This window comes from Pectinophora gossypiella, chromosome 26 (assembly GCF_024362695.1).
Source record: "Pectinophora gossypiella chromosome 26, ilPecGoss1.1, whole genome shotgun sequence".
Classification (NCBI taxonomy): Eukaryota; Metazoa; Arthropoda; class Insecta; order Lepidoptera; family Gelechiidae; genus Pectinophora; species Pectinophora gossypiella.
The window spans coordinates 5,973,631-6,001,372 of NC_065429.1; the positions used below are offsets into that span (position 1 = coordinate 5,973,631).

The window sequence follows — 27,742 nt, forward strand, 5'->3', positions numbered from 1 at the left end:
CTTTACTTCAACAATCGCAGACCGAGCGCGTTAACCGCTGCGCAACCGAGCTCCTCGAATAAATATGGTGTACTTAAATATTATTGTTACCACCTAAAATACCGTATTTGTGCAATAAATTTATTTGACTTGAATAAAAATATGGCGTAGCGCTAGTGATGCGCCTCTATTATTGTTCAAACGACCGAAGTCCGGTGATTGACTCGCGTCCAAACTGACATGACTCATCATTTGGCCGGCAAAAACAGACGTAGAGACGGTAAATAATATTGTATCTATGTAGGTATCAACGTCATTATTACAAAGAAAGAAAGAAAGAATACAATATATATCCACATTCTCCACCTACCCACAGTGGAGCAGCGTGGTGGAGTATGCTCCATACCCCCTCCGGTTGATTGAGGGGAGGCCTGTGCCCAGCAGTGGGACGTATATAGGCAGTTTATGTATGTTATATTTCCACATTGGACGTTACATTAACAAACTTAAATTTACTTAAAGGACAGAAATAATTTTAAAAAATTCAATCGCCATTATTTAACTAGAACAATAGCGAAATGCCACATCTGTGAATTTGGCCACCGAACAGCTGTACAGGTCAACGCCCGGGTTGTCCTGGGCCAGGGCGTTAAGCATGATGAGCTCGGAGGCGCAGCGGTAAACGCGCTCGGTCTGCGATTGTTGAAGTTAAGCAACTTTCGCAAAGGCCGGTCATAGGATGGGTGACCACAGAAAAAAAAAAGTTTTCACCTCGAGCTCCTCCGTTCTTCGGAAGGCACGTTAAGCCGTTGGTCCCGGCTGCATTAGCAGTCGTTAATAACCATCAATCCGCACTGGGCCCGCGTGATGGTTTAAGGCCCAATCTCCCTATCCATCCATAGGGAAGGCCCGTGCTCCAGCAGTGGGCTGGTGATGATGATTGGTCGAAGCGCTCAATATAGATAAGATTCCCATTGACATTCAGAATTTGCCTTTCAACTGTTTTAAGACAGTAGTTAAACAAAAACTTTACAAAAAAGGTTATTATAAAGTTAGTGACTATTTAGAAGATATGAATGCATGGGATTAACTGTCTGAGAACCGATATTAGGCAGCTAAATTACTCAATTGTATACCAATATTTTATGTTTATTTTTTTAAAGAACGTCTAGGGCCCTGTGCCGAGGTTTTTCTTGCAGCTTCTTTTCCCCGGCTATACAGGTTGTGAGAAGCTGCAGTAGTTTTTGGCGGATGAGACGTTCGTTATGTAAAATTGACGATTCAAAGTGTAACTATGTTACCTACTGAATAAAGATATTTTTGAATTTGAATTAGAGGAAAATCGCGGCGCGGTTGTTGTGCAGACCCGGCTGGTTTATCTAATACAATTCTTATCGTATCTTTTATCAATATTGCGTACAAATAGTATTTCAACCTCACACGGCGTAGTTATGATAGATAAAACAAGATTAACTTCTAAAATCAACAATATTAGTATAGAATAGAAACTTTATTTGCGTCAAACATGGTGAATAAGGTGACAAGTGGGTATTAGAAGTAGGTACAATACATGTTTCGCCATAACAATGTTGGCATGCAAATATCATATGTAGACAAAGGTATACTTATTTACACTACTTTTATGTAATAACAAAAAATTACATTACTGCAGAAATTCCCTGACAGAAGAATGTATGTAGAATTAGATCTAACTATGGCATCAAGGTGTATATACAGGGTGTTAGTAACATCGTAACGAAAACTTTGAGGGATGATTCAGGCCATAATTCTGAGTTGATATCAAGTGGAATTTTTCGTCGCAAAAGTATGGAACGGAAAATAATTTAAATAAGCTCTAAAATTTTCATGACTTCTCCGACAGGAAATTCCACTTGATATCGACTCAGAATCATGGTCTGAATCATCCCCTTCAGTATTCGTTACAGTGTCACTAACACCCATACCTACTTGTATGGCTACTGTATGTACTTGTATGGGGTGTAAGTGACATCGTAACGAATACTGAGAGGGATGATTCAGCTGATTATTCTGAGTTAATATCAAGTGGAATTTTCCATCGCAAAAGTATAGAATTGAAAATAATTAAAAAAAACTAAAAAAATAACATGAATTTTGCGACGGAAAATTCCACTTGATATTAACTCAGAATCATGGTCTGAATCTACCCTCTGAGTATTCGTTACCATGTCACTAACACCCTGTATTTACAGTCGAATTGGTCTTTACTGTTATGGCTGAATGTAAAACTGTAAAAAAAACATAATGTGTCGTGGCCAGATCGTAGAATTGATCATTTCATGATGTGTTTAACCATTTCATGAGATGATCATATTTCATGAAATAGCCAACTTAAGTTGACCATATCGTTGAAACGTCAACGTTTAATGATATTCCAATCAATGTTTGGGCATATCGTTAATGTAGGCGGTTTCCATGCTATAAGTATAATAAAAAAAAAATATGCGAATAGTATGTACCTATTCGATATGGAAAATTGTACAATTACATTGATTCGTCGTTTATAATATCGATCAAGTTTTAAATATTATCGACACCCGATGCCAATTGTAGTAAGTGGAATTCCGTGGTGTCTGCCTACCCCAATGGGGAACAGACGTGTTTTTATGTATGTGGGTATGTACCTCAAAATTATGTACCTATTCGATATGGAAAATTGTACAATTACATTGATTCATGGATTATCGATCAAGTTTTAAATATTATCGACACCCGATGCCAATTGTAGTAAGTGGAATTCCGTGGTGTCGGCCTACCCCAATGGGGAACAGACGTGTTCTTATGTATGTGGGTATGTACCTAGTATTAATATTAATATACGGGCATACAGCGACCTGCGCGTCCAGTACAATAACGCGCTCAGAGTGCTGTTGGGGCGACCGTGGCGCTGCAGTGCGTCGGGCATGTTTGCGGAGGCGCGCATTGATGACTTCTATGCCATTATGCGGAAGCGCAGCGCCTCCTTGCTGTCGCGGCTCCGCGGCGCTACCAACACCATTCTGAGTGTGTTTGCTGATAAGTGGGACTCCCCATTGCTGCGCCGATGGGTGAAGCTCCACCTCTCTTAAGTTTTCATTTGCTCTGTTTTATACTAACCCTAGCTTTAAGTTTGCATTGTTACTAACATCTATGGACCTGTGTCTGAAAATAAATAATTTGAATTGAATTTGAATATTACTATAGACAGGATAGAACAAAGAATCATAAATTAATAGAGACATAACATTAAACAAGGTATATGATCGTGGCAAAAATAAATAAATAATAGTTTAAGACTTCCTCTTCAGTCTTCTAATCAATTAATATCCCATAGGATCACGTCACAGCTACCGTGGTCTAGCGGTTAGAGCGCTAGGCTCACGATCTGGAAGTCCGGGTTCGATTCCCGATGGGGACATTGTCGAAATCACTTTGTGAGACTGTCCTTTGTTTGGTAAGGACTTTTCAGGCTTGAATCACCTGATTGTCCGAAAAAGTAAGATGATTCCGTGCTTCGGAGGGCACGTTAAGCCGTTGGTCCCGGCTATTAGCCGTAAAAACACCTCCACCAACCCGCAGTGGAGCAGCGTGGTGGAGTATGCTCCATACCCTCTCCGGTTGATTGAGAGGAGGCCTGTGCCCAGCAGTGGGACGTATATAGGCAGTTTATGTTATGTTTATGTTAGGATCACGTCTGTATACCCGAAGGGGTAGGCAGAGGTGTATATAACACCTCGCCAGTTATGTTTAAGTCCCATGTAATAGGATGCTCACGCGTACTCCGAATATTTGGCACCAATCAAATCAAATCAAATATACTTTATTGCACAAAACTAAAATTTCAACAATCAGACATAACACACGAATACAGTACAATTTGGGCGGCCTTTACCAATGTGTTTAATGTTTAGAATAGAATAGAATAACTTTATTCCCAAAACAGTGCAGTACAATAGTAGAGAAAATAAAGATAAGTATAGAAATCAAAAATACACTGCCAGGGAAAAGGGACTGACTCAGCATGTTGTTGCGAAGAATAGTAGAAATACCACTCTTAGCAACACTGATATTCTGCCTGAAAACTTGTTTATTTATTTAACAAAACATACATCAGTCAGTTTGTCATGTGGTAAAGAATACACGAAGAGTGGAGTGGAGTAGAGTGTGGTAAGAGTAAGGGAAAAGAGACAAATACTGAGAATTATTGAGGACAGAAGAGGCAAGATGATTGGACACCTAATAAGACACGACGAATTCATTAAAAACATCATAGAAGGAAAGCTAGAAGGAAAGAGAGGAAGGGGAAGACCAAGAAGAGCTTACATGGAACAGATTAAAGAAAAGGTTAACGTCGTGTCTTATAGGGAAGTCAAGGAATTGGCCTTTGATAGACTGGAATGGAAAATGCTACACCGACAAGAGCGTGGCTCTTAAATTGATGATGATGAAAGAATACACACTTTGTCGAAATTCGTCACATCATAGCGTAGCATCATAGTACAAAGTCCTAGTACAGTCAGAAGCAAATAGTGACAGTCAACGTATACATATAGTTAGCAACATTCAGAATGTCCAATAATTAGGAACGTTCAAGGTGGCCGTATAGATAGTAACACTCTAAGTGAGCAAAAACATCGGCACAACATGCGTGTTCAAAAAGTTGGCAACAACGTCATCATCATCAGCCCATTACCGTCCCCACTGCTGGGGCACGGGCCTTCCCTATGGATGGATAGGGGAGATCGGGCCTTAAACCATCACGCGGGCTCAGTGCGGATTGGTGGTTATTAACGACTGCTAATGCAGCCGGGACCAACGGCTTAACGTGCCTTCCGAAGCACGGAGGAGCTCGAGATGAAAACTTTTTTTTTGTGGTCACCCATCCTATGACCGGCCTTTGCGAAAGTTGCTTAACTTCAACAATCGCAGACAGAGCGCGTTTACCGCTGCGCCACCGAGCTCCTTTCAGCTCAGCCCACTTAATATTTACTCAGAATAATTACCTGAATGGTCCCCTTCAGTATTGGTTACGATATCACTTACACTCCGTACAAGTAAGTACGTACAGGTAGCCATACAAGTACGTATGGGTGTTAGTGACACCGTAACGAATACTGAGGGGGATGAGTTGATATGAAGTGAAATTTCCTGTCGGATTTTTTTTTGTTTTTTAATTATTATTTTCAGTTTCATACTTTTGCGACGAAAAATTCCACTTGATATCAACTCAGTATCAGCTCCTCCGTGTTTCGGAAGGCACGTTAAGCCGTTGGTCCGGCTGCATTAGCAGTCGTTAATAACAAAAAGAAACAAAAGTAAACGCAAGTAACTATTAAAAAGCTCAATTAAAAATGCTCCCTTTCCTCTCGACGGAATGTGCCCATCACGAAGATAATTGATATTTACGTACGAGAGAGTTTGTACGGAATGTTTTAGTAGCAAAATACTATTCGATCCTGACAAAAAATAAATAGGGTGAGGGCGACACATAAGATCTTTTTTTTGAAATTTTGAGAAAAAAAAAAAAAAAAGAAATTGGCAACGACTAAATACTGGTAATTGGTAGATATGTAAGTGTGTGTTAGGGTTCGTAATGTTTATTTTATTATTAATTTATAAAGAAAGACAATTGCAAACGCCATTAAAGATAATTAAGACTTTCATTTATTCAACAGTTTAATGGAGGGGACGGCGCGTACGCAGTCCCCACTACCAAAAATAACGCACCCGAGTTATCCACATTAGGGATAATCGCAGGGGTCAACCCGTCCGCAGTGCAATGGACAGGCCTCGCCCTGGGGGAACCGCCTTCTTGATCACGGTGTCCCCTGTGCCAGGTAAGTATGCTTTCTAGAGCTCAACTCAAACTATTTACGCGTTAGCCGGCGAATCTTAACACCGCGATGTAGAAAATGTAGTGAACGGAACAGCGACATCCAGCGGATTCTTAGGGAACTAATTTTGTAATTATTGGTAAAGTTTTTTTTCTATTTTAATAATTTTTACGCATAGAAAAATGTTTAATAAATAGTACACACATAATATTATTAAACTGTATTTGTAAAGGAGTATTTTCTTTAGTTTTAGGAAATTATCCACCTCAATAAGGAAAATCTTTGTGTATGTTGTGTTTCTAGTTAGATTATATAACAGAGACGGAATAAAGTCGTGAATCTGTGCCAGGACTTTATTATTTTTAATTTGGAACTGGCATATTATTTCTTTTGTTTTTATTTTTGATTTATTTTTCGAACGGGAACGTTTTCCCGCCTTTTTAAAAGGCGGTCGCGGGAATTTTGTACGGTCGCGGTAATGTGCTATGAATAATTGAAGAGTTGGAGAGTTAACATTGTTTATAAAAATATAATATTATTCAAGAGAATTGCTGAATTGTTTGATTACGACGAGCACCTCCCCACCTGAGAGCAGTAGTATTAACACATGTGTAATGAATGTTGGATGTCAATATAAATGTTCTTTAATAGGACATAGCCGTGAGCTCACAATAGCCCCGATTCCTGAAGATACCTCCTAATTTTACTTCTATGCTGTTCTGGGAGCAAATAAAAAAACATAGAACACGTTCAGCTGCCTGTCTTCCCGGGCATGTCGTAAAATCCGACAGAGGGATTGTGTCCTCTAAATGACGGGCTAATGTTATGGGCGATAGGCTGATCCCTTATCACCATAAGGTTCATCGTAATCCATCTTAGGACTTCGTATCAACAGTGGCTTCAAGTTGTCTTTGAGTACTTGTGGCTCTGCCCACCCCATTAGGGATTACGGGCGTCAGTTTATGTATGTATGTATGTACCTCCTAATTTTACTTTAAGTTATACCTGTCATTTTCTTACCCGCCGAAAAGGAAAGGGACAGAAAGGGAAAGGAAAGAGACTGACAGCTCTTAATTTTAGGAAAAATGAGTAAATTAATGAATAACACGGGCGAATCAAAAAGATATCTCGCTGATATGCAAACCGTTTGACGTGTGCTGTCAACATAATTCTGTCGGGTTATTGGCCAATGTAAAATTTTTAGACGGTTGTTTTAGATTTGTGCTTAAAATTGACGTGTGTTCTATAAACTTTATGCTTGTCGATTACCCGTCCCTTTCCTTTTCGGCGGATAAGAAAATGACAGATATAACTTAAAATAAAATTAGATGGTGTTTACAGGAATTAGCACCATTATGGTATTTATTACGTAACAAAATACGTAAGCAGTGTACATAATTGTAACCACAAGTGATAACTTATAAATTACATAAACAATGTGTGATTGACATACGACGCGATAAGTTTGACTTTCAAATGACGATAATTGACGCTATTCAGATTATATTAGATGTGCTAATTCATTGGACTATAATGTACGTTTATATTCTTCTATAGTGTGGGTTGTGAGGTGGATTACCAACCCCATCAACCCTGGTGTCAGGGTTACTATTGAGCCGCCAAACGCCTGACATGGCTCATGTAACGACTACTTACTTACATCAGTAAGTAGTAACCGGGACCAACGGCTCAACGTGCCTTCCGAAGCACGGATCATCTTTCTTTCGGACAATCACGAATCAAAAGTTCACGCTTTTTGAACGTCAAAAAATTATATTACATATTATGTAACTAGCTGTAAAACTACTACCACATCGGAATCTGTAACGCTGAGGGAAAGACGTGACCTGAAAACCTCCCAGCACAGGGCCCCAATCCTACTGTTTCATGTTTTCCTTTCTTTTCTTTTTTTTTAAATCCAGTTTGTATTACATAATTTATAAATAAAATGGTATTCCAATTACAGTCGGTTGAAGGAAAGTGAAAAATAAAGAGTTTATGTGACTTTATCACAGAAACAGTGTTTCATGAGCTCCCTGACAGAAGCAGGCCTGTCAACATACGCAGCACCCGATCACGAGTTGACGCGAAATTATCTTTACTTAGACTGTATTTTTTATCAATATACTTAACCCTGAATTTGTTTGTTTTCTAATCATAAAACGGAACGTGAGCAATTGACATACAATACTGATAATCTTCAAGACTAATCCTGAACCTTATCGACGAGTGTTTTTATTATATTATCATTTATTTACATTGTCCTCTATAAAAATACATTGTCCTTTATAAAAAAAAAAAACAATTGTGCTAAAATCAATTCAGCACTTCACTAGTATGCAGTTTGACACAGATACGAAATATCGGCAGCCATATTTGTTTACCTTTTTAACCCCCGACGCAAAAATTGCGCAAAAACGACGCGGTTTAGCATTTTTAACCTTTTGTCATAATAATTGAGTACTTTTTTTGGTCGGGTTTTTTTTTTAATTTTTAATTTAATTTGTAATATGAAGATCATTCTTGAACGAACTTTATATCTATTATGATATTTTATATGATTTGTCATTAGCTTATATAGAGTAAGCGATATCGTAACGAAAACTTTGATGGATGATTCAGGCCATTATTCTGAGTTAATATCAAGTTGAATTTTCTGTGGTAAAACTATGGAACGGAAAATAATTTAAAAAAACACTAAAATTTTCATGAATTTTCCGACGGGAAAATCCACTTGATATCAACTCAGAATCATAGTCTGAATCATAGCCCTCATTATTGTTACGATGTCACTAACACCCTATCTACTTGTATGTGCTACTTGTATGTACTTTTTACTTTTTTATTATATGTTCTTCTATCGTGTGGGTTGTGAGGTGGCTAACGCCATCAACCCTGGTGTCAGGGTTACTATTGAACCGCCAAAAGCCCCTGACCCCTAACCGGGACCAACGGCTAATGTTTACGAAGTAGCTAAAGTTCAAGTGCAGTTTTCACCAACACTTAAATCCGTTTTTCTTTCACCTGTTTTTTATTTAGCTGATATCAAAATTGTGACAAGTAACCGTTGCTCAAAGTCCAACAAAACACTCTTATCATTTTATAGTACAAGTGTTTATTAAATTATTTTGATAATATCTAAAATACTTTGGGAAATTATTGTTTACGAAAATATATTCTCCAATCTCATCAGTCATCCCGTGATCATGGCACTTGCAGTGTCGAAATATCGGGAGTCTCATATCCCTGATTTAAACGCGGTAAGAACCCGTTATTATGTGTTTTACTCTTTACACTGTTGAACAAAAGTTAGAATAGAATAGAATAGAAGTTTATTGCAAGTCACAAGTTATACAAGGTGTTGTAATAAATATGCGTACATGTGACGCCCTGCTGGGGCACAGCAAACAATAGGGGCAACTAGTTGCCGATTACTTAAAAATAATAACAATAAAAAAGGAATCTATAACTAACATATCTTAAATCTACTCTTTAGGAACTTTACACTTAAATTAATAACCTATAATAGCTATTTATTTAGAGCAATTGAAGCATAACTACCTACTATATATATTTATTTATATCATCATTAAAAAATTCTGTAATATTATAATAACATTTACTAATAAGGAATGTTTTTAGACTATTAGAGAATAAATTAACTTTTTCAGTACTTTTTATTTTATTCGGTAGATGGTTGTATATTTTTATTAGCATGTGATGGGGATTATTAGATACTAGTTTCATACTTGTTGCCGGTTTTATCAATTTATATTTGTTGCGATCATTTATTTTTTTACTACTATCCATTGGTGTGTATAAGTCTGGGTTATTTCTAATAAATTTGCATGACTCGAGTATGTAGATAGAAGTAAGTTCTCGGAGTGTTACGTTTTTTTTTTTAATGAGAAGTACAAGTCGATTTATTTTAAACTTGGACTTTGAACATTAGTCTGACTTTCACACGAGCTGTAATCCTATTTATATTCTAGACTTCGAACCTACCCACGCTTGGGACAAAGTAATTTTCCGTAAATACGGAGGGCGGTCGTTATGACAATGACAACGGAAATGACTAAACAAAAGTATTACATATTACAAAGTGGGCAAAGTCCACATTTCTCCGTATGGAGACTTCAGGGGCGTGAAAAAGGCCGCATCTAAGCAATTCAACTAAAAAAGCAATATTGCTATTTGATATTTGTGTGCATTGCGCACTTTACTTTTATATGCGCAAATGTCAAATAGCAAAATTGCTTTTTTAGTTTTTAACCCCCTGGTGTAACGACTACTAACTTACATCTGTAAGTCGTAACCGGGACCAACGGCATAACGTGCCTTCCGAAGCACGGATCATCTTACTTTTTGGACAATCAGGTGATTAGTCTGTAATGTCCAAACCAAACTAGGGATCGCAAAGTGATTGTTGTGATATGTCCCCACCGGGATTCGAACCCGGGACCTCTGGATCGTTATTAGGTAATTATTGGATTATTAGGTAATTCATCTTGCTTGAGAACAAATTCGCGCGTTTTGTCAACGATTTGGCATAGTTCCATTATTTGTTGACAAACAATCTATATTGGACCAGTTGCTAGTTGGAATTCTGCGTTTAAAAAAATATAACATAAGCTTCAGGGCCCTTATTAAAAGAGCCGTGATAGCCCAGTTGGTAGAACGCTTGCCTCTCACTTTGAGATCGCAGGTTCGAACCCAGCATAGGCCTAAACCAATGATTGTCGAATTTGTATTCGAATTCATGTTTCAGAACAAAAATATTTGAAAAATATGAAACAAAACAAAAATTAAATTTAAATAAAACTAAAACAAATAAACAGAATTCAAAATAAAATAAATTATGTACAATTAACACTTAAAGTAAACACGTAAAGTAAGTAAGTTTGACGAAGCCTGTGGTGGATTTAATTATGTGAATTTATTATTTATTGCCATTATAATTTGCTTAAAGTAAACTATATTAATTATTGTTTATTCATGTTTGGATTAATAAATAATTATCACGTGCTCAGCGGTGAAAGAAAACATCGTGACGAAACCCGCATTCCCGAGAAATGCATTTTCGGAGGTATGTGACTTAACCTGTATTGGGCTGGTTTTCCCTTCGCGGGTTGGAAGGTCAGACAGGCAGTCGCTTCTGTAAAAGACCGGACCTGTCAAATCTTCAGGTTAGGTAAGCGGACCCTGTGGAAAACGGGGTAAAGATGTTGATATAAGGTATCTGTCTATTCAATTTACAACCGAATGTTATTCAAAGATAAGTATTATTGTTTTAAACTATAAATAGTTTTAATAATAACAATGAATACAGCAAATTACACAATGGCTTATCAATTATTATTATAAAAGATTCTCTGTAGAGGTTGTACATACACGTATTATGTGTTGTTTAAAAACGACAGTTTTTATCTTTGTTTATATTATACAATAAAATTCAAAGTCATGCTGGGGGTATGGAGCATACTCCACCACGCTGCTCCAATGCGGGTTGGTGGAGGTGATTTTTACGGCTAATAGCCGGGACCACGGCTTAACGTGCCCTCCGAAGCACGGAATCATATTACTTTTTTCGGACAATCAGGTGATTCAAGCCTGAAAAGTCCTTACCAAACAAAGGACAGTCTCACAAAGTGCTTTCGACAATGTCCCCATCGGGAATCGAACCCGGACCTCCAGATCGTGAGCCTAACGCTCTTACCACTAGACCGCGGAGGCTGTTGGATAATCTAAAACTGGTGGATAATTATGGAATATTCCAGCCAGTTCTTGATCCTAAAGATGTATTTCCGTACCACATGATACATGAATCGTAGGTTAACCTCGAGTTGTCTACAGTGGTTCCTGGTCACAGAGTACATTATACAGTTTAACCACTATCACATCTTTATAATGACGGCCTCTGTGGTCCAGTGGTTTGAGCGTTAGGCTCACGATCCGGAGGTCCCGGGACATATCACAAAAATCACATTGCCTAGTTTGGTTAGGATATTATAGACTGTTCACCTGATTGTCCGAAAGTAAGATTATCCGTGCTTCGGAAGGCACGTTAAGCTGTTGGTCCCGGTTACTACTTACTTGATGTAAGTAGTCGTTACATGAACCATGTCAGGGGCCTTTGGCGGCTCAATAGTAATCCTGACACCAGGGTTGATGGGGTTGGTAATCCACCTCACATGATAGAAGACATCTTTATTATGCTTTTATTTTTCTTAATACTACGGTTTTTTGTGATGCTATTACCCCGATACCGACCCCGTCGGCGTGGTCGACGGTTTCCCTTATTCAGCGCTTATCGCTATCGACCCACTAGGGTCGATTAATTCTTTCAAATATTTTTCCTCTCAGACGACGCCCTGAGCCGAGGTTCGCGGGCTTCCTTAGGCTGTTGTCTTAAACGTAGTACCGGGTGAGAGCCTTCAGCGCTCCCCATTTGTCCGGCCAAGTAGTTAATGCCAATACAATACAATAAGTCACGTCAAAAAAAATGTGATGCTATTGTTATGGAAGTGGGTTTCGGGTTTGACAGGCACAGATGTGACGTTGTCAATCCGTCACACTATGTTTTTTTTTCGATTGGTGAATGTGGAGGAAGCAAGACAAGTGTGCCAGGTGTGTGACCTGATAGGATCAGTATGATAGATACAATATGATATAGAAGAAACATGATAGAGATGATATGGAATTCTATAGTCTCTGCTTACCCCGGTAGGAAATAGACGTGAGTTTATGTATGTATGTAGTATGCTGTACTGTTTACACTGTGGCAATCACGTGCACTTGCAATCTGCTAGAGTGGAGCGCATTATATTTTTAGACATGTCGGGGAGTGAGTTGTTATACACTTCTATATCATGTTGTATCTATCATACTGATCCTATCATTGGAATACCATTGTATTTAAGTCTATGAATTATGTAATACAAACTGGATTTAAAAAAAGAAAGGAAAACATGAAACAGTAGGACTGGGGCCCTGTGCTGGGAGGTTTTCTGGCCACGTCTTTCCCTCAGCGTTACAGATTCCGATGTGGTAGTAGTTTTACAGCTAGTTACATAATATGTAATTTAATTTTTTGACGTTCAAAAAGCGCTAACTATGTAAGCCGATTTTGAAAAATAAATATTTTTGAATTTTTGAATTTTGAATCAAGTCAGCGCTCCATGTGTTAGGATTGGGGTGTAAAATTCCTAATGGCTGTGAGGGCTGGTTATCTGAGGCTAAGGCTGAGATGAAAACGTCCAGCGAATTGCAAAACTCACTTCTACTATCGTGTGGGTTTGTGAGGTCAATTTTACCAACCTCATCAACCCACCAGGGTTATTAATGAGCCGCCAAAGGCCCCTGGCATGGCTCATGTAACGACTACTTACATCAGTAAGTAGTAACCGGGACCAACAGCTTAACGTGCCGTCCGAAGCAATAGGAGACGAGCTAATTACCGGGCACACAACCTGGAAACCACTTGGAAATTCAATCTCATAAAAGACAGAGTCAAATTGGAGATGTCCTTAGAAAAGGTTTAGTACGATCTACTGAACCGGCGTGCGCGTATGAAGCGATTGATGAATGTGGAGGAAGCAAGATAAGTGTGTCAGGATCGAAGCAAATGTCACGCTCTTGTCGGTGTAGCATTCTCCATGCTACTTTTTAGGGAAAAATAAGTCTGTGGTTGGTTAGTGGTAGTAGTAAGGTTTTTTAATTTAATTAACAGTAAGTGTCGGTTTTTTCTTTGTTTACTAAAAGCCTTGGCCTTCGTCCTTTCGGCCTTTTTTGGCCTTTGTTTTCTTGAAGTGTGTCAGGATTGATAGATAGATAGATAAATGATTTATTTGGTCTACAGACACACATGCATACAATACAAATCAACAAAAATACACACCACATACAAAATGTTTAACACACGCCAGGTATGTATGTGTGCTGCAGCAGCGCAAAACGGTCATAGCTCAGCGCAATTATTTGCCCTTTCGAGCAAATCGCTGATTTTCAGCTACAACCCGGATAGAGGAAACCGCGGATACGGTAACCGAACTAATTGACGTTGTTTACAATTAATAATTAATGCATGCAGAAGATAATCGTAAAAATGCGTTGTAAAATTACTGATATACCTACGTACATAATAAAAAGATACTTGTTTGATAATGGGAAATGGGATTCAAATGGGATTCTGTCTCTGCTTACACCGATGGGAAATAGGCGTGAGTATGTAGTATAAAATCCGAGTCGGGATTCGAACTTGTGACTGGACGATGTAAGTTACGAGTTCAAAAAATTCAACTATTTACAGTAATGGGTGAATATCAAAATGTGTCAAGTTTGGTGGCGAACTGTCGTACAATTTTTTCGTGAAAAATTGGGGAAATTGGAAAAATTGCGAATTGAAAAATTCCTTTTTCATGTCGGAACCGAGGATCCTTTTGGATCTTTTTCATGTCGGAACCCAATTTTTCACGAAAAAACAATATGAAATTTCGCCACCAAACTTGAATTTTTAAGATTCACCCTAATAAAGGTGATTGGAGTCTCCTTTTAAGCGTAGTGCCGAAGTTTTTAACGAGCCCGAAAGTTTTTTTTTTTTGACGTGACTTATTGTAGATTTGCCGCAGGTGGCATTAACTACTTGGCCGGCAAACGTCCGAACGGAATTTTCTTTGTATCAATGGAAACCTTGGCAGTATCGTCCAAAGTCTAACACTGACCTAGCAATGGCACTCCGCCAAATATTGTTGCGGGAAATACCGTTTTACAAACGACACAATAATATACAAGATCACGATAAAAATATACCGAGTGAGACTTTGAGGTCGCAGGTTCGAATCCAGCACAGGCCTAAACCAATGATAGTCGAATTTGTTTTCGAATTCACGTTTGCATCATAAATGATTCACTTGCTTCACGTGAATGAAAACATCGTGAGGAAACCCACATTCCCGAGAAATGCATTTTCGGATGTATGTGACCTAACCTGTATTGGGCTGGTTTTCTCTTCGCGGGTTGGAAAGTCAGACAGGCAGTCGCTTCTGTAAAAAACCGGACCTGTCAAATCTTCAGGTTAGGTAAGCGGACCCTGTGAAAAACGGGATAATGCTACGGAGATGATGACGATAAATATATACCGGCTTCTATAGAAAAGAGTTCAGTGGTTAATGTGCGCGGATTGAGAGTAGGAAGTATTGGTGTCGAATCCCGGGTTTTTAAAAAAAGAACTTCATGACTGGCTTTCGTATCATGTTCGTCTAACAGTAAGCTCAGTAAATCGTGGGTGCTTACTTATTTCTTGTCAAAAAATAGAAGTTTATGTTTCGTAAAGATTATCAGAAAAAAAATTAATTCAAATATTAGGAATAAAAAATAAATTGTAAAGAGGATGGAAAGGCCCTAAGGCTCTAGACAGACGGACCGCATTTCAACTGCAATAGAACTGCAAATCAAACGGGCAGTCCGATTGCAGTTCAAATGCGGTCCGTCTGTCTAAGCCTATGACGACCTTCTAATATACTGCTGCGGAGCTCCTTGCTTCCTTAAGAGAACCGGTGTCCATGTAGGCAGTAAATATATTAATAAGATTGGTAGAAGCGAATGTGGTGTCCTCTGCCCACCCCCATTACATTAACTTCACGCCACACCTTCCATCGTAGATAGGACAGAGTCCACAGCGTTATAAATACGCGCGTTACTTGTTGGCTCAAAAGTCTAGTTGCTAATACGTAAACTCTAAAATATTACAAAATTTTCCACATACTTCGCTATTTTGGCAACATTTTGAAATTTTAATTACGTGGTTAGAGCCAATTTTACCGGATATATTGAGCTGTGCTCTAAATAATCGGACTTTTTAAGGGTCAGATCAAGAGTACTCTTAACCGGCGAGCATGCATGAAGTCTTTGATGAGAGTGGTAGAAGCCTGGAGTGTCAGGATCGTAGTAAGTGGAACTTCGGAGTTCTCTGCCTACCCCAACGGGAAATAGGCGTGATTTATAACGAAACGAATTTATTATATAAAAAAAACTAAATAAAAAATATTTTATAAATTATTATTACGCTGTAAAAAACGGCGTATCTAAAGACAGTACTTATTTCAATAAACATTCCCGAAATTTCACAAGTACCCCTAATGAGAAGAAGTGAGAAGTAGCCCTAATCAGAAGTAGCCCTAATCAGAAGTAGCTCTAATCAGAAGTAGCCCTGATCAGAAGTAGCCCTAATCAAAAGTAGCCCTGATCAGAAGTAGCCCTAATCAGAAGTAGCCCTAATCAGAAGTAGCTCTAATCAGAAGTAGCCCTGATCAGAAGTAGCCCTAATCAGAAGTAGCCCTAATCAGAAGTAGCCCTAATCAGAAGTAGTCCATTTGCGAGCCGGTTGCCATAATGAGAATTAGCCCTAATGCGCCTAAAACGGATAATGCTAAGAACACACTAGCCAGAGTACAACATAATATGTGTACGAACATCTAACATAACAAAGAGTACAAACTGCAATTCAAACTAAACTAGCGCTATGACTAAGCAGTAACAAACACATTATGTGCTCTGTGCATTTAGGTCACATTCGTCAAACAAAATGTAACTTAATATTCTACTGTACGCATTGAATTACATAGTTAGAAAACAGCATAACATAATATAAACAGCCTACATACGTCCCACTACCACAGACCTCGCAATCAACCGAGGGGATATGGAGCATACTCCACTACGCTGCTCCACTGCGGGTTGGTGGGTGTGCGTGTAGAATACAGCTTCATACAAAACACCTCGTTTCACACAGACACTACACATTGACGTTATCGTACACGCGCATCTGTGTGTGTGACGTGTGACGCCATACGATTGCAGACTAAAGTAAGACTGAGGGGGGTGACCGGCCTTTGCGAAAGTTGCTTAACTTCAACAATCGCAGACCGAGCGCGTTTACCGCTGCGCCACCGAGCTCCTCAAGTTTACTTACCGCCCTAGGGCTGCCACTGCTTTACTAATCTAATCTCGTTACGATGTCACTTACATCCCGTATCCATCATCAGGGAGCCGCGCGGACACACCTCGGTGACTTCATACAAAAGTCCTCGTTTTACACAGACATTACTCCAATCCCGATGGGGACATATCACAAAAATCAGGCACGTTAAGCCGTTGGTTCCGGTTACTACTTACTGATGTAGGTAAGTAGTCGTTACATGAGCCATGTCAGGGGCCTTTGACGGCTCAATAGTAACCCTGACACCAGGGTTGATGAGGTTGGTAATTCACCTTACAACCCACACGATAGAAGATTCTCCATGCTACTTTTTAGAAAAGAATTGGGCAGTGGTTTCCCTCTTGCCTTCCGCCCCGCAGTACTCTGTCTGACGCGAGTGGGATGGCGCCCAGAGTATGCTATTTCAAAGCCGTACTAGGACTCCTGTCCTCCGCCTCTGAATATTGACAGTTACTGGTCAAAGTTGAGTAAAGATATCATAGAGTAAAGAATAATACTTATAGAACGGTAACTCTTCGCCCCCCACCAATTCGTATCGGGCGCCGAGCTGGATTTACCTCACCCCCTCTGGGTCTTTAGCCTAAACGGCCGTAAGCAACTAAGGAGTAAGAGAGAGCGCGAACTGCCTCTCACTCGCACTTACTCGTTACTCGCCACACCGGAGTGTCCATCTTCTTCTATCGTGTGGGTTGTGAGGTGAATTACCAACCTCATCAACCCTGGTGTCAGGAGTGTCCATTGCACTCATTAATCAATAAGCCACTGTGGCCCTGTGGTACACTGGTTTGCTTCTCAAATGCTTCGCCGGTTCGAACCCTTCCGGCCAAGTAGTTAATGCAAACCTAATAAATAAATAAATAAATAAATCTACAATAAGTCACGTCAAAAAAAATGGTTCGAACCCTGGTACCGGACTTGCACAGAGTTATAAATTTTAAGTGCAGTTATCACTAACACACTTGGCTCGAGCATTACAGACGGCGATACGGCTCACTTATCACGTTGGTCTAACAGAAATCTTGTAATGAATGTTTATCTGTCTACCCCGATTGGGATATAGTCGTGAGCTTATGTTATTTTACCATACGCTATTAATTTGATATTCAATGTAAAATTACTTCAAAGTAAAAGTGATTAAATAAGAAATAGATAATGGAAAAAGATATAAATGTTAATTGGTTTTAGATAAATAAAATCATTATTTGATAGTAATAAACGCTTGCATAATTTTATTTAATATGACGGACATAAAACTGTACAAAACCTATATTCGTCCACTATTGGAATACGCATTTCAAATATGGTGTCCGTACTTTAAAAAGGACATAATTACACTTGAAAAGGTTCAGAGACGAGCAACTAAGATGGTCAGTTCACTGCGTGACAAAACTTACGAAGAAAGACTCTCACTTCTAAACCTTACTACACTTGAGCAACGCAGAAAGCGAGGCGATCTTATAGAGACATATAAAATATTACATGACCATTACGATGTGCAACAATTAAAGGATATCTTTAAACTCAGCAAAAATGTGAATCTGAGAGGACATTCATTAAAGCTGTACAAGCCTTTGTGTGCTAGTAACCCAAAACATAATTTCCTGCCAAATCGCGTTGTGGACTCTTGGAATAAGCTCCCAGAATCAATAGTTAGTGCACCATCAGTGAACTCCTTTAAACACAGACTAGACATTTACAATAGAAAATAACAATCTTAAAAACAAGTGCAGTGAAGTACACGCATCAGCTCTGAGCTGCTAGTGTACATAAACAAATATAATAATAATAATAATACATTACATCCCTTACCCGTGAAGTGTAATGGGGTAGGCAGATCCACAAGAGATCAAGAGACAACTTGCAGTCACCATTAAAATCTATGGATGCACCTCTTGACTACCCCAATTGGGATATAGCCGTCAGCTCATGTTATTTATTTATTTAATAATTTATTATACATTTAATAACACAGAAACACGATATATACATATGTTATGCTTATGATTAATATTTTTTTTATTCAAAGGTGCAATACAAAACCTAGTCTATTATATTAGTGCAGTTTTTCTATTCTAAGGTCAAAATAAAAACCAAAAAATGTTGTAAAGGAAGCAAAAATGTAAGATCACAGCTTGCTTGAACAAAAAAAAAATATTTTTTTAATTAGTGCTGGCTATCTATTGTTTAATAATGCATGATCCACACTTCACATGTCAATTTATTATACCTATCACTTTACCATTTAGTGCTGTAGGCGTACCTTTAATAAATAGAAAATAATAAATATATTTTATTATGAGTAGGATAATAATGACACTACACACTACACTACACTACACTGCTGCATTGTAACTTGTCATTATACTCTCACACTTGTCTTTATAAATATGTTATTGTTCAATTTCAATTATTCTTTGACAAATGAATGTATAAGGATTTGAATTTATTAAGTGTATTAAATTTAAATTGAATAAATTGTATTTTTCATTTTATTTTGTATTTACACCAACACTGTAACTACTTTAACTATTTTATATTTTTTTATTCTTATTGGAATCATTTCAGATGTTGGGATATATTTTTACTTATTTAAAGTAAAAAAAAAATATATACTTAGCATGATTTCAGATCGAATACGAGACACTGACAAGGCCAAATTTTCATATTTGGTAGGTAATAATGAAATTAGCTGTGCCAAATATACAAGTGCAGCAATGCACTGAAAAAAACAGGTTTTTATTGTAAAACAACAGATCGCTTATACACCGGTAAGTCGGTGCAGCCCAGTTAACAAATTCAACGCATAATTTATAACGTATTGCGTTTGTAAATAAAATACTTATACAGAAAATACACGCCGACCTTGGAAAGATCAAATCAACATGTCTATGCAGAAAGTCAATAAAAACATCGTATAAACTAATTAAATTAATACAAATAGACTTACCAAAGTCTATAAATTGTTTTATAGACAACGGGGAAGGATTAAATTGCGAATAAAAGTCCAACATTTTGGTTACATTGGAAAAAATTGCACCCGCCAGCCTCATTTTTGTTTAAAGTTATTTCACCGTGTAATAAACAAACTTTTAGTTCAAGAATAAATTCAGAGTATTTCAGAGTCACTAAAGGCCGACGACACACATAACAGCACGGGCCTACGGCGGTTATTCTAATTTTATTATCAAAAAATAAAATTATTCGTCCCGCAAAAACACCTTACGTGAACGCGCAGAATTTTCTACTGACTAGTGACGCGATGCGACCTTCAGTTTTATTGACTCGAGTTGTGTACAGAATATTCTTCAATAAGTTCTTTTAATTTGAAAACCTATTCTACAAAAAATAATTGCGTATAATCAAAATATAACTAGGAAAATAAAGCATTGCTTTTGTAAATTCAAAGTATTTAAATAGTATTTCAATTGAAATGAGTGAGCGAGTCAGTTCTAAGTAATCTGTTCTTTATGGAGGGTCTCTAATTTTTACTTTTTTTACTAATTTGATGCGTTTTATTTTGTAGGACTTTTGCTTTAAATTATATTGAAAGATGAAAGCGTTTCAAATAATATTATTCTATCACTTTTTATAATTTTGCTTAGTGATAAATTAAACGAAAAAAGTGTAAGTCAGCTGACATTTTGACAGGTCAATTCAGGTCATTGGCCAGTGTCAGGCAAAAGTTAATTTGTTTTAGAATTTGCAATTCGTTGTTCACCTCCAAATTTATCTTATCAGAAACTTATCGTTCAATAAATACATGTTGACGTTTACGAGTTTATTATTTCGTCATTTTCGGATCAGTTACGTGCATATTTTCAGAGGAGTAAGTTATAACTATAACTTTTTTTTTTTGTTTCACTGAGATTTCCACAAATAAAATATAATATGTTTATATAATTTAATTTGAACTCTTTATATATACCTACTTTAAACAATCAAGGACTTCTGGTAAACAAGCAAGGACTTTTTTTAAGATTTTTTTTATTTTTATTTATACTTCCAATTTAATAACATAGCTACTTAATTATTATTTTTCTGTGATATTTTATTTTCAAGATGAATCACAAAGTGTTTGTCTACGGCACGTTGAAGCGTGATCAACCGAACCACCACTGGTTAACAGATCCTGAAAATGGATTTGGCAAGTTTTTAACAGAGGGTAAGCAATTTTACATTACAATAAAATATATAATAAAAATAATAAATTTAACATTTTTTTCTAAATAAAAAATGGTGGTAGAAGGAAGAACCAAAAAAAAAAAAAAAAGAAAATGAAAGACTTTTCATGAAAAAGATTTTTAATTTATTTATTAAAGAAACTGTATGGATGGTTCTGATTAAGATATTTTGATTCAGGATATCCACCATAATAACCCTTTTATATTTATTATATTTTTTATTATTCTTCTCATTTTTTATTTGTGTATTATTTAATTAAATACCAAATTAATTCTTACGATGGATGTACCTATGACTAGCTCTGTTGACTAGCCCAATTAGGAACAGTGTTACAAATTATATTATTTACCTAATTAAATTGTCCACAAATAATAAAAAAATTTTTTTTATAAAAATTGTCTAAAAAATAAAGATAAAAAATATTTTTTTTTCCTATTTCCTATCCCATAATACAGTAATGTTTATTTATTTATTTATCTAATAATTACAATTATAAATTACCATACAGGCACGTGCCCATGGCGGTAACTTAGACACATAAATTATTATATGTATAAATATTAACACAGGTACTAAACTAAAATGTTATGCGGCAAGTATACACATATGTAGTAAAAAAAAATACAATAGAAGGTTTATTCTGAAGTTTTGAAGTGGTGAAAAAATGATGTTGCTATCAAATCAAAAATCATTTATTTCAGACATGATGGTCCATATTACATTAATTAATTAATTACACACTTAAAAAATAAAAAAAAAATTAAAATCAAAATTAAAATACAATAAAATTTAAATTACTAGTAGTTTTTGTTTGTCAGTAAATGCTTCATACAACAATGGCGCATGTACTGACAGTCAAACCTACTCGCTATGTTCATACAGTTTTGAAGTGTTGCTTCTATGCTGTTCTGGGAGCATATAAAAAACATAGAACACGTTCAGCTGCTTCTCTTCCCGGGCATGTCGTAAAAACCGACAGAGGGATTGTGTCCTCTAACATGATGGACTAATGTTATGGGCGATAGGCTGATCCCTTATCACCATAAGGTTCATCATATCCATCTTTGGACTTCGTATCAACAGTGGCTGCAAGTTGTCTTTGATTACTTGTGGCTCTGCCCACCCCATTAGGGATTACGGGCGTGAGTTTATGTATGTATGTATGTATGTATGAAGTGGTGAAAATGATGTTGCTATGTTCATACATAGCAACATTATTTTCACGACTTCAAAACTTAATGGGATCATTCCCATTAATAGTCTTCTTTGTTACAGGTAAAACTAAAAATAAATATCCATTAATAATAGCTACAAAATACAACATTCCATTTGTATTACACAGTCCAGGCGATGGACTTAATGTGAAAGGTAATTCTTTCAAACTTTTGCTAATTATTTATATCATCACTAATTTAAGAACCACACTCTTATCGGTGTAGCATTCTCTATTCTTGTCTATCAAAGACCAATTCCTTCACTTCCTTATAAGACCTGACATTCGCTTTCTTTTTAATTATTTATATACATAACATAAAATAGCAAGTATCATGCTTTTAATATTAATATACACCCATTCTTTGCCGGCTGTGTTTAAGTTCCATGTCTTGTAATAGGGGACCCTGTCTATGAACCAAACGTTAATTCAATCTTATTTTTCTCTCATGTGGTCTGTGAGTGATGACCAAGCTCATCAACCCTGGTGTCAGGGTTATTGTTAATTCAAATTCATAAAGTCATAGAGCAACACGGACCTCCGCGCATAGATGAATTCAGTGGCTTGAGGAATCAAGGAAGTGGGATGAGCTAACAGCGTTTTGGCTTGTCCTACTTCTGAAAAAGCAAAAGCTTTGTATAAAATAGTAAAACAAAAAAAAACAAATAAAAATAAAAAAAATAAAAATAAAAAAAATAAAAAATAAATTAAAAAATAAAAACAAAGTAAATAAACTAGTATACTAGTAACTAGTACAGTAGTAAGTAGTAGTAAATAGTTAAGTGCTTTAAGAAGAAGATAGCTAAGTTCAGGATTTGTTTATGTACTCATTTGTACCGAGTATTTCATCGGGGGTAGCATAAAACCCCCTGTAATAATAGAAAGATTAAAAAAAAAGCCCGATCCGAATTTGATTTTTTATACATTTACATAACATAAACTCATACTGATAATTCTTATAAAGTAACTCTGTATGTGTTTTATAATACACTTCTCATCAAAAAAATCGAAACACTTCCGTTTTCATTGTTTCTGTCCGAATTTAACACAAAAAAGAATTCATACGATGAAAAAAAATACATAAATGTATAGCTGGCAGTTTGGCCATTACAGTAATAAGCGAAAATTCTAAATTCAAAATTAGAATTTCATTTGTTTATCTTATAAACGAAATGAATCACTGTTTTGAGACAAATGTGTGTTTAGGGTTGGAGTACATTTAGCGTTTAAAAACTAAAAATTGGCGCCTATCCTTAAACTTTTTGTTTTTTATTTCAATACTGTGACTTTGGGACGTCTGAAAAAAGGTTTTTTTTCTAAAACGTATGGATACTTCGCCCACAGAAGCCGCCCAAGTTGTGGCATTGCTGGATTCTGGCCTTAGTCAGCGTGTTGTGGCTGCAAGACTGCATCTAAGCCTGTCATCTGTTCATAGAGTCTATAAACGTTATCGGGAGACTGGTTTGTTCACGCGCCGTTCAGGATCTGGCAGGAATCGGGTCACTTCTGAGCGAGATGATCGATTTATTGTAACAACTTCTTTAAGAAATCGACGCCTTAACGCTTTTCAACTGCAGCAGCGGCTTCGTGTTGTACGAAGGGTGGCTGTAAGTGGCTCTACAATTAGAAGAAGGTTGAAGGATCGTGGACTGGTACCGCATAAGCCAGCAAATGGGCCGAAATTAACTGCAGACCATCGAAGAGCGCGCCTTAACTTTGCACGTGAGCACCTAAATTGGTCATACCTACAGTGGAGCAAAGTTCTCTTTTCTGATGAGTGTAAAATTATGCTGTATGGTAACGACGGAAGGAACAAGGTCTACAGAAGAGACGGAGAACGCTATGCACAATGCTGCATTGAAGAAAAGGTCAGCTATGGTGGCGGTTCGTGGACGGTTTGGGGAGGAATCAGCGCCGACGGTAAGACAGAGCTTGCTTTCGTGTCTGGGCCACGTCTGCCTGCACTAAACTGTAATCGGTACGTCGAAGAGTGTCTCGAGCCTCATGTGATGCCCTATGCACATTTTATTGGCAACGGCTTCATATTCATGCACGACAATGCTAGGGCTCACACCACGGGCGTCGTACGAGATTATCTTAACGAAGTCGATATCTCTATTATGGAATGGCCAGCAAGAAGCCCGGACATGAATCCCATTGAACATCTGTGGGATGAATTAAAGAGACGAATTCGAGCAAGAGATCCTGCCCCAGAAACACTTAGCCAGCTGCAAGATGCAATCCAAGAGGAATGGGACAATATCTCACAGCATGTGATCGTGACTCTCATCCGATCGATGAAGAACCGTATGGAAGCAGTAATTAGAGCTCGGGGAGGGAATACAAGTTATTAAATAAACGTTTTTTAGCTTTTTTTTTCATTTACGTGTGTTGTTTTATCCATTTCCTTTATACTCCATACGGAATAAAAATGACTCATTTAACAAAATACGAAACCTATGAAAAATTCATTTAAATTTAGAACATTAACATTAAGATTTGATAAGCTCATATTACTCACTATTAAACGACATTTAACATTTATTCCTAAATGTACACATTTTTCTGATAATCCTGACAAAACGTAAACTTGCAAGGTGTTTAGATTTTTTTGATGAGAAGTGTATAATTGTAGCCTTAGTCAATTCATTTCAATTTCATTTATTCCATCAACAATATACATTCTTTCTTTCATTTTTTCATTCCTTTTCTTTTTTCTTTTTTTTTTGTTCTTTATTATTAATTTTTCTGTTGCTTAGTTTAGTAGGTATACTTCAGCGTAGATTAGATTAGCACACATCATTATTTATTGGCTATGTTACCATGCCCTATAGCAGATAAATGCGGATAAGTATAATATTTATTATACTTTTTATTATATCTTATTTTTTAATAGTACTATATATTTTTATTTATTTAATTACTGAACCGGCGCGTATGAAACGATTGATGAAAGCAAATGGATTTCCATTGTCTCTGCTTACACCCGTCGGGAATAGGCGTTAGTTTATGTATGTATGTTATTTAATTATAATTTCAAAATGCACTAGCGCACGTTTGCTTTCTTAACTCTGTCCATTCGGATAATTTCCATACTCTGTGATTCGCCGCCATCTTTATATATTTAGGTTTTGTTTTATTTAAACCTTGTTATCCCCTGCTAAACTACCCCTTAAAAAGGAGAATAGAAAATATACTATAATAGTAAATAAATAATAATAATAATTAGCCTCCATAGGCCCGAGATATGGAAACGAACGACATACGAAATAATAATTATAAATCGAATCACAATTTACTTATAAAAATCTTTACTTTTTCTAGGTGAAGTCTATGAAGTAGACAACGTAATGTTGGGGAGGTTGGATATTTTAGAAGACCATCCTAATTACTACGAGAGGGAGGTTGATGACATCATAATAACATCTGAAAAGTAAGTCTTAAGTCTGATGCCGGGCAGCAGCGGTATCAGTACTGGAGGAAATGGATTCTGGTAGGGCTCTAGCTAGAACATCACCGATTGAGAAATTGGTCGGTGTACTGCGGAACGGAAGGCGATTGAGGCAACCACCGTTCTACACGCCCTATCTATGGAGTATTGAAGGCGATTACTCCACCGACAAGAGCGCAGCTCTTAAATAAAGAGAGTGGAGCCTGGAAAGTCCCTCAATGTTTGAATGTGGCCTCTATAACTCCACAGTTCGGAGAAAAGAAGAAAATTGCTTTCTTAGATGAATTGCTTCGGTGTGGCCTTTTTAACGCCGTTGGGTTATCACAGACTAAAACACGGATCCCTTCAATATTTTCAGGGGTGAACAACAGACGATAAAATGCTGGATATATTTCCTCAAGAAATTCAAGAAGGAGCTGCTGAAGCGGCCCATGATGGACTCCTACTCGTCGAGGGGGAGCCACGGCCTGCCCTACCTCGAGAGGTCTAAGCGAGATCCTTCTTACGATCTTAAACATGCAGTTAAAGACGACCGGGTGAGAAGTAGCGTCGTCATCAGCAGTTTTGTGGCCAATGCTGGGTGTAGGGCCTACTATATGCCTACTACTAATATGATGCACTCATAACTGACATCTCGCTTAGTTAGAGCCTAATGAGACGCTGATTTCTCGTTCAAATAAACGAATATTTTAGAAATCTTGGAAGCACCCAAGAATTCTAGAATGGCGTGTTTGGCGCCATCCGATTGGAGACAGCGGATCGCGAGCAGGGAGGATTATAAAACAATCCGGAAAGTCGTTTACCAAAATTTAAAATCTTGTGACTAAAAGCCGCACATTTAAAAAAAATACCGGATAATTGACACGCACGAAATTGAACAATAAGTCCCACGTACAGAGATTAACAATCAAAATTTTATATACGTAAATATTTTACGACAAATATCAATCTTATCTGGACGATTGGTAATTTGGTTGGCAACCCTAATTCAATGGCATTAAAATTTTGAGAGACTTATGCCCAGCAGTGAGCTAATACTGGCTGGTGACGACTGCTATAAAATGTACCTAATTGTTTTTTTCTTTGTTTTTTTTCAAGTCCTTTTTAATGGGTTGTTTTTTTTATTTCGATTAGAGGGTAAAGATTTTTGTATGTATGTTAATAGTTTTTTTTTCGTCAAAAACAGTTTTTTTTTGTTTTATTTGCAGCAATGAAAAATCTGCAAGTGCAGAAGATTACAACGATATTATAGATAAAAATAAAAAATGATTGTAATTATTAAAAATAACTGCTACGGTATTTATAAGGGAAAGTTTATTAATAAGGACTTTATAGGTTTTCGTAATATTTATACATAAAAAAATGTTAAATTTAAAATGAAATTCTTGAGTAGGTACGTAGACAGTTACTGTTGAAGTTTATATTTTATTTTCTCCCCGGAAAAAAGGAATTTAGGTAGTTACTTCTATTTTCTTTTGCAGTAATGAACTTCCGACTTATGAGGATTTTTACAAAGTCATACGGGACGAGTTTTGACGGAAAGGAGAGATGTAACGATACCCGATATCTACGTTACGTGACGTGATAAATAAAATATTGAAATTATTGCTTTTTGCTGCAAAATTCCGCGCGGTTTTTTTTTAAACTCGTTTTTATCTTCTTTTTACAAGACACAGTAGAAAGCTGTACTAAGGTAGAAAGCAAATATTTATGATTTTTAGGCATTTTTTTAATTATTTTTTTTAATATTTTTTTTCAGTAACAACGAGTCATCAGTTGACGATCTAGATGAAGTTATAGAAAAATAAGTTTAGGTAGTTTTATTTATTATGTTTATATTTTGCTTGCATACATAATGTTACCAATAATTGTTATTTAATTTTATATTTTTATAATATAATTAAATAATTGTGGACCAATTAATACAATATACCTACTGTTAAAGTTGTTTTATTATATCGTACTTTTTACCCGACTGTGGCGAAACAAAAAGGAGGGCTATAGCGTAATTTTTCTGCTGGCCTAAACAATATTAACTAATTGCATGAACTTTAAAGGCTCGCCGAATA

General features: G+C 36.9%; 3 protein-coding genes and 1 non-coding gene across 9 annotated transcripts in view; 1 reads left to right on the forward strand and 3 right to left on the reverse strand.

Annotated features, from left to right (window-relative positions):
• Window positions 1–20,063, reverse strand: part of LOC126378443 (pyruvate dehydrogenase (acetyl-transferring) kinase, mitochondrial) — a 52,802-nt gene extending 32,739 nt beyond the window's left edge. Inside the window, exons 1-2 of one of the 2 annotated variants that reach the window (XM_050026808.1) lie at window positions 19,775–20,063; window positions 19,067–19,087 (exon numbers count right to left, since the gene is read on the reverse strand). In XM_050026808.1, the coding sequence (XP_049882765.1) occupies window positions 19,067–19,087; window positions 19,775–19,877 (124 nt within the window). In that variant the 5' untranslated portion in view covers window positions 19,878–20,063. The remainder of the gene's footprint in view (window positions 1–19,066; window positions 19,088–19,774) is intronic. The other variant, XM_050026809.1, reaches the window with a different exon arrangement.
• Window positions 1–27,742, reverse strand: part of LOC126378458 (uncharacterized) — a 240,106-nt gene that overhangs the window by 95,966 nt on the left and 116,398 nt on the right. The window lies entirely within an intron of this gene.
• On the reverse strand, window positions 5,680–5,842 carry LOC126378604 (U1 spliceosomal RNA). The gene has a single exon (XR_007568127.1). It is a non-coding gene; the product is annotated as a U1 spliceosomal RNA (small nuclear RNA).
• On the forward strand, window positions 20,466–27,617 carry LOC126378521 (putative gamma-glutamylcyclotransferase CG2811). 5 transcript variants are annotated; one of them, XM_050026938.1, is made up of 6 exons: window positions 20,468–20,653; window positions 20,887–20,989; window positions 22,285–22,377; window positions 25,547–25,655; window positions 26,032–26,209; window positions 27,433–27,617. In XM_050026938.1, exons 1-6 carry the CDS (start codon window positions 20,588–20,590, stop codon window positions 27,433–27,435), a joined length of 552 nt encoding a protein of 183 aa, XP_049882895.1. In that variant the 5' UTR covers window positions 20,468–20,587; the 3' UTR covers window positions 27,436–27,617. The 5 variants fall into 5 exon arrangements, with proteins under 5 accessions (XP_049882898.1, XP_049882894.1, XP_049882895.1 ...); XM_050026940.1 differs by having other exon boundaries at window positions 26,032–26,157; XM_050026939.1 differs by lacking the exon at window positions 27,433–27,617 and adding an exon at window positions 27,155–27,420 and having other exon boundaries at window positions 26,032–26,157.

What these genes read in the sequence shown, in the direction of transcription:
- LOC126378521 (XM_050026937.1), top strand. Translation starts at nt 20,588, where the DNA reads ATGTTGACGTTTACGAGTTTATTATTTCGTCATTTTCGGATCAGTTAC. An exon ending in ACGTGCATATTTTCAGAGGA is followed by an intron (nt 20,654 to 20,886) that starts GTAAGTTATAAC and finishes TTTATTTTCAAG; the next exon opens with ATGAATCACAAAGTGTTTGT. An exon ending in ATCATAATAACATCTGAAAA is followed by an intron (nt 25,656 to 26,031) that starts GTAAGTCTTAAG and finishes CAATATTTTCAG; the next exon opens with GGGTGAACAACAGACGATAA.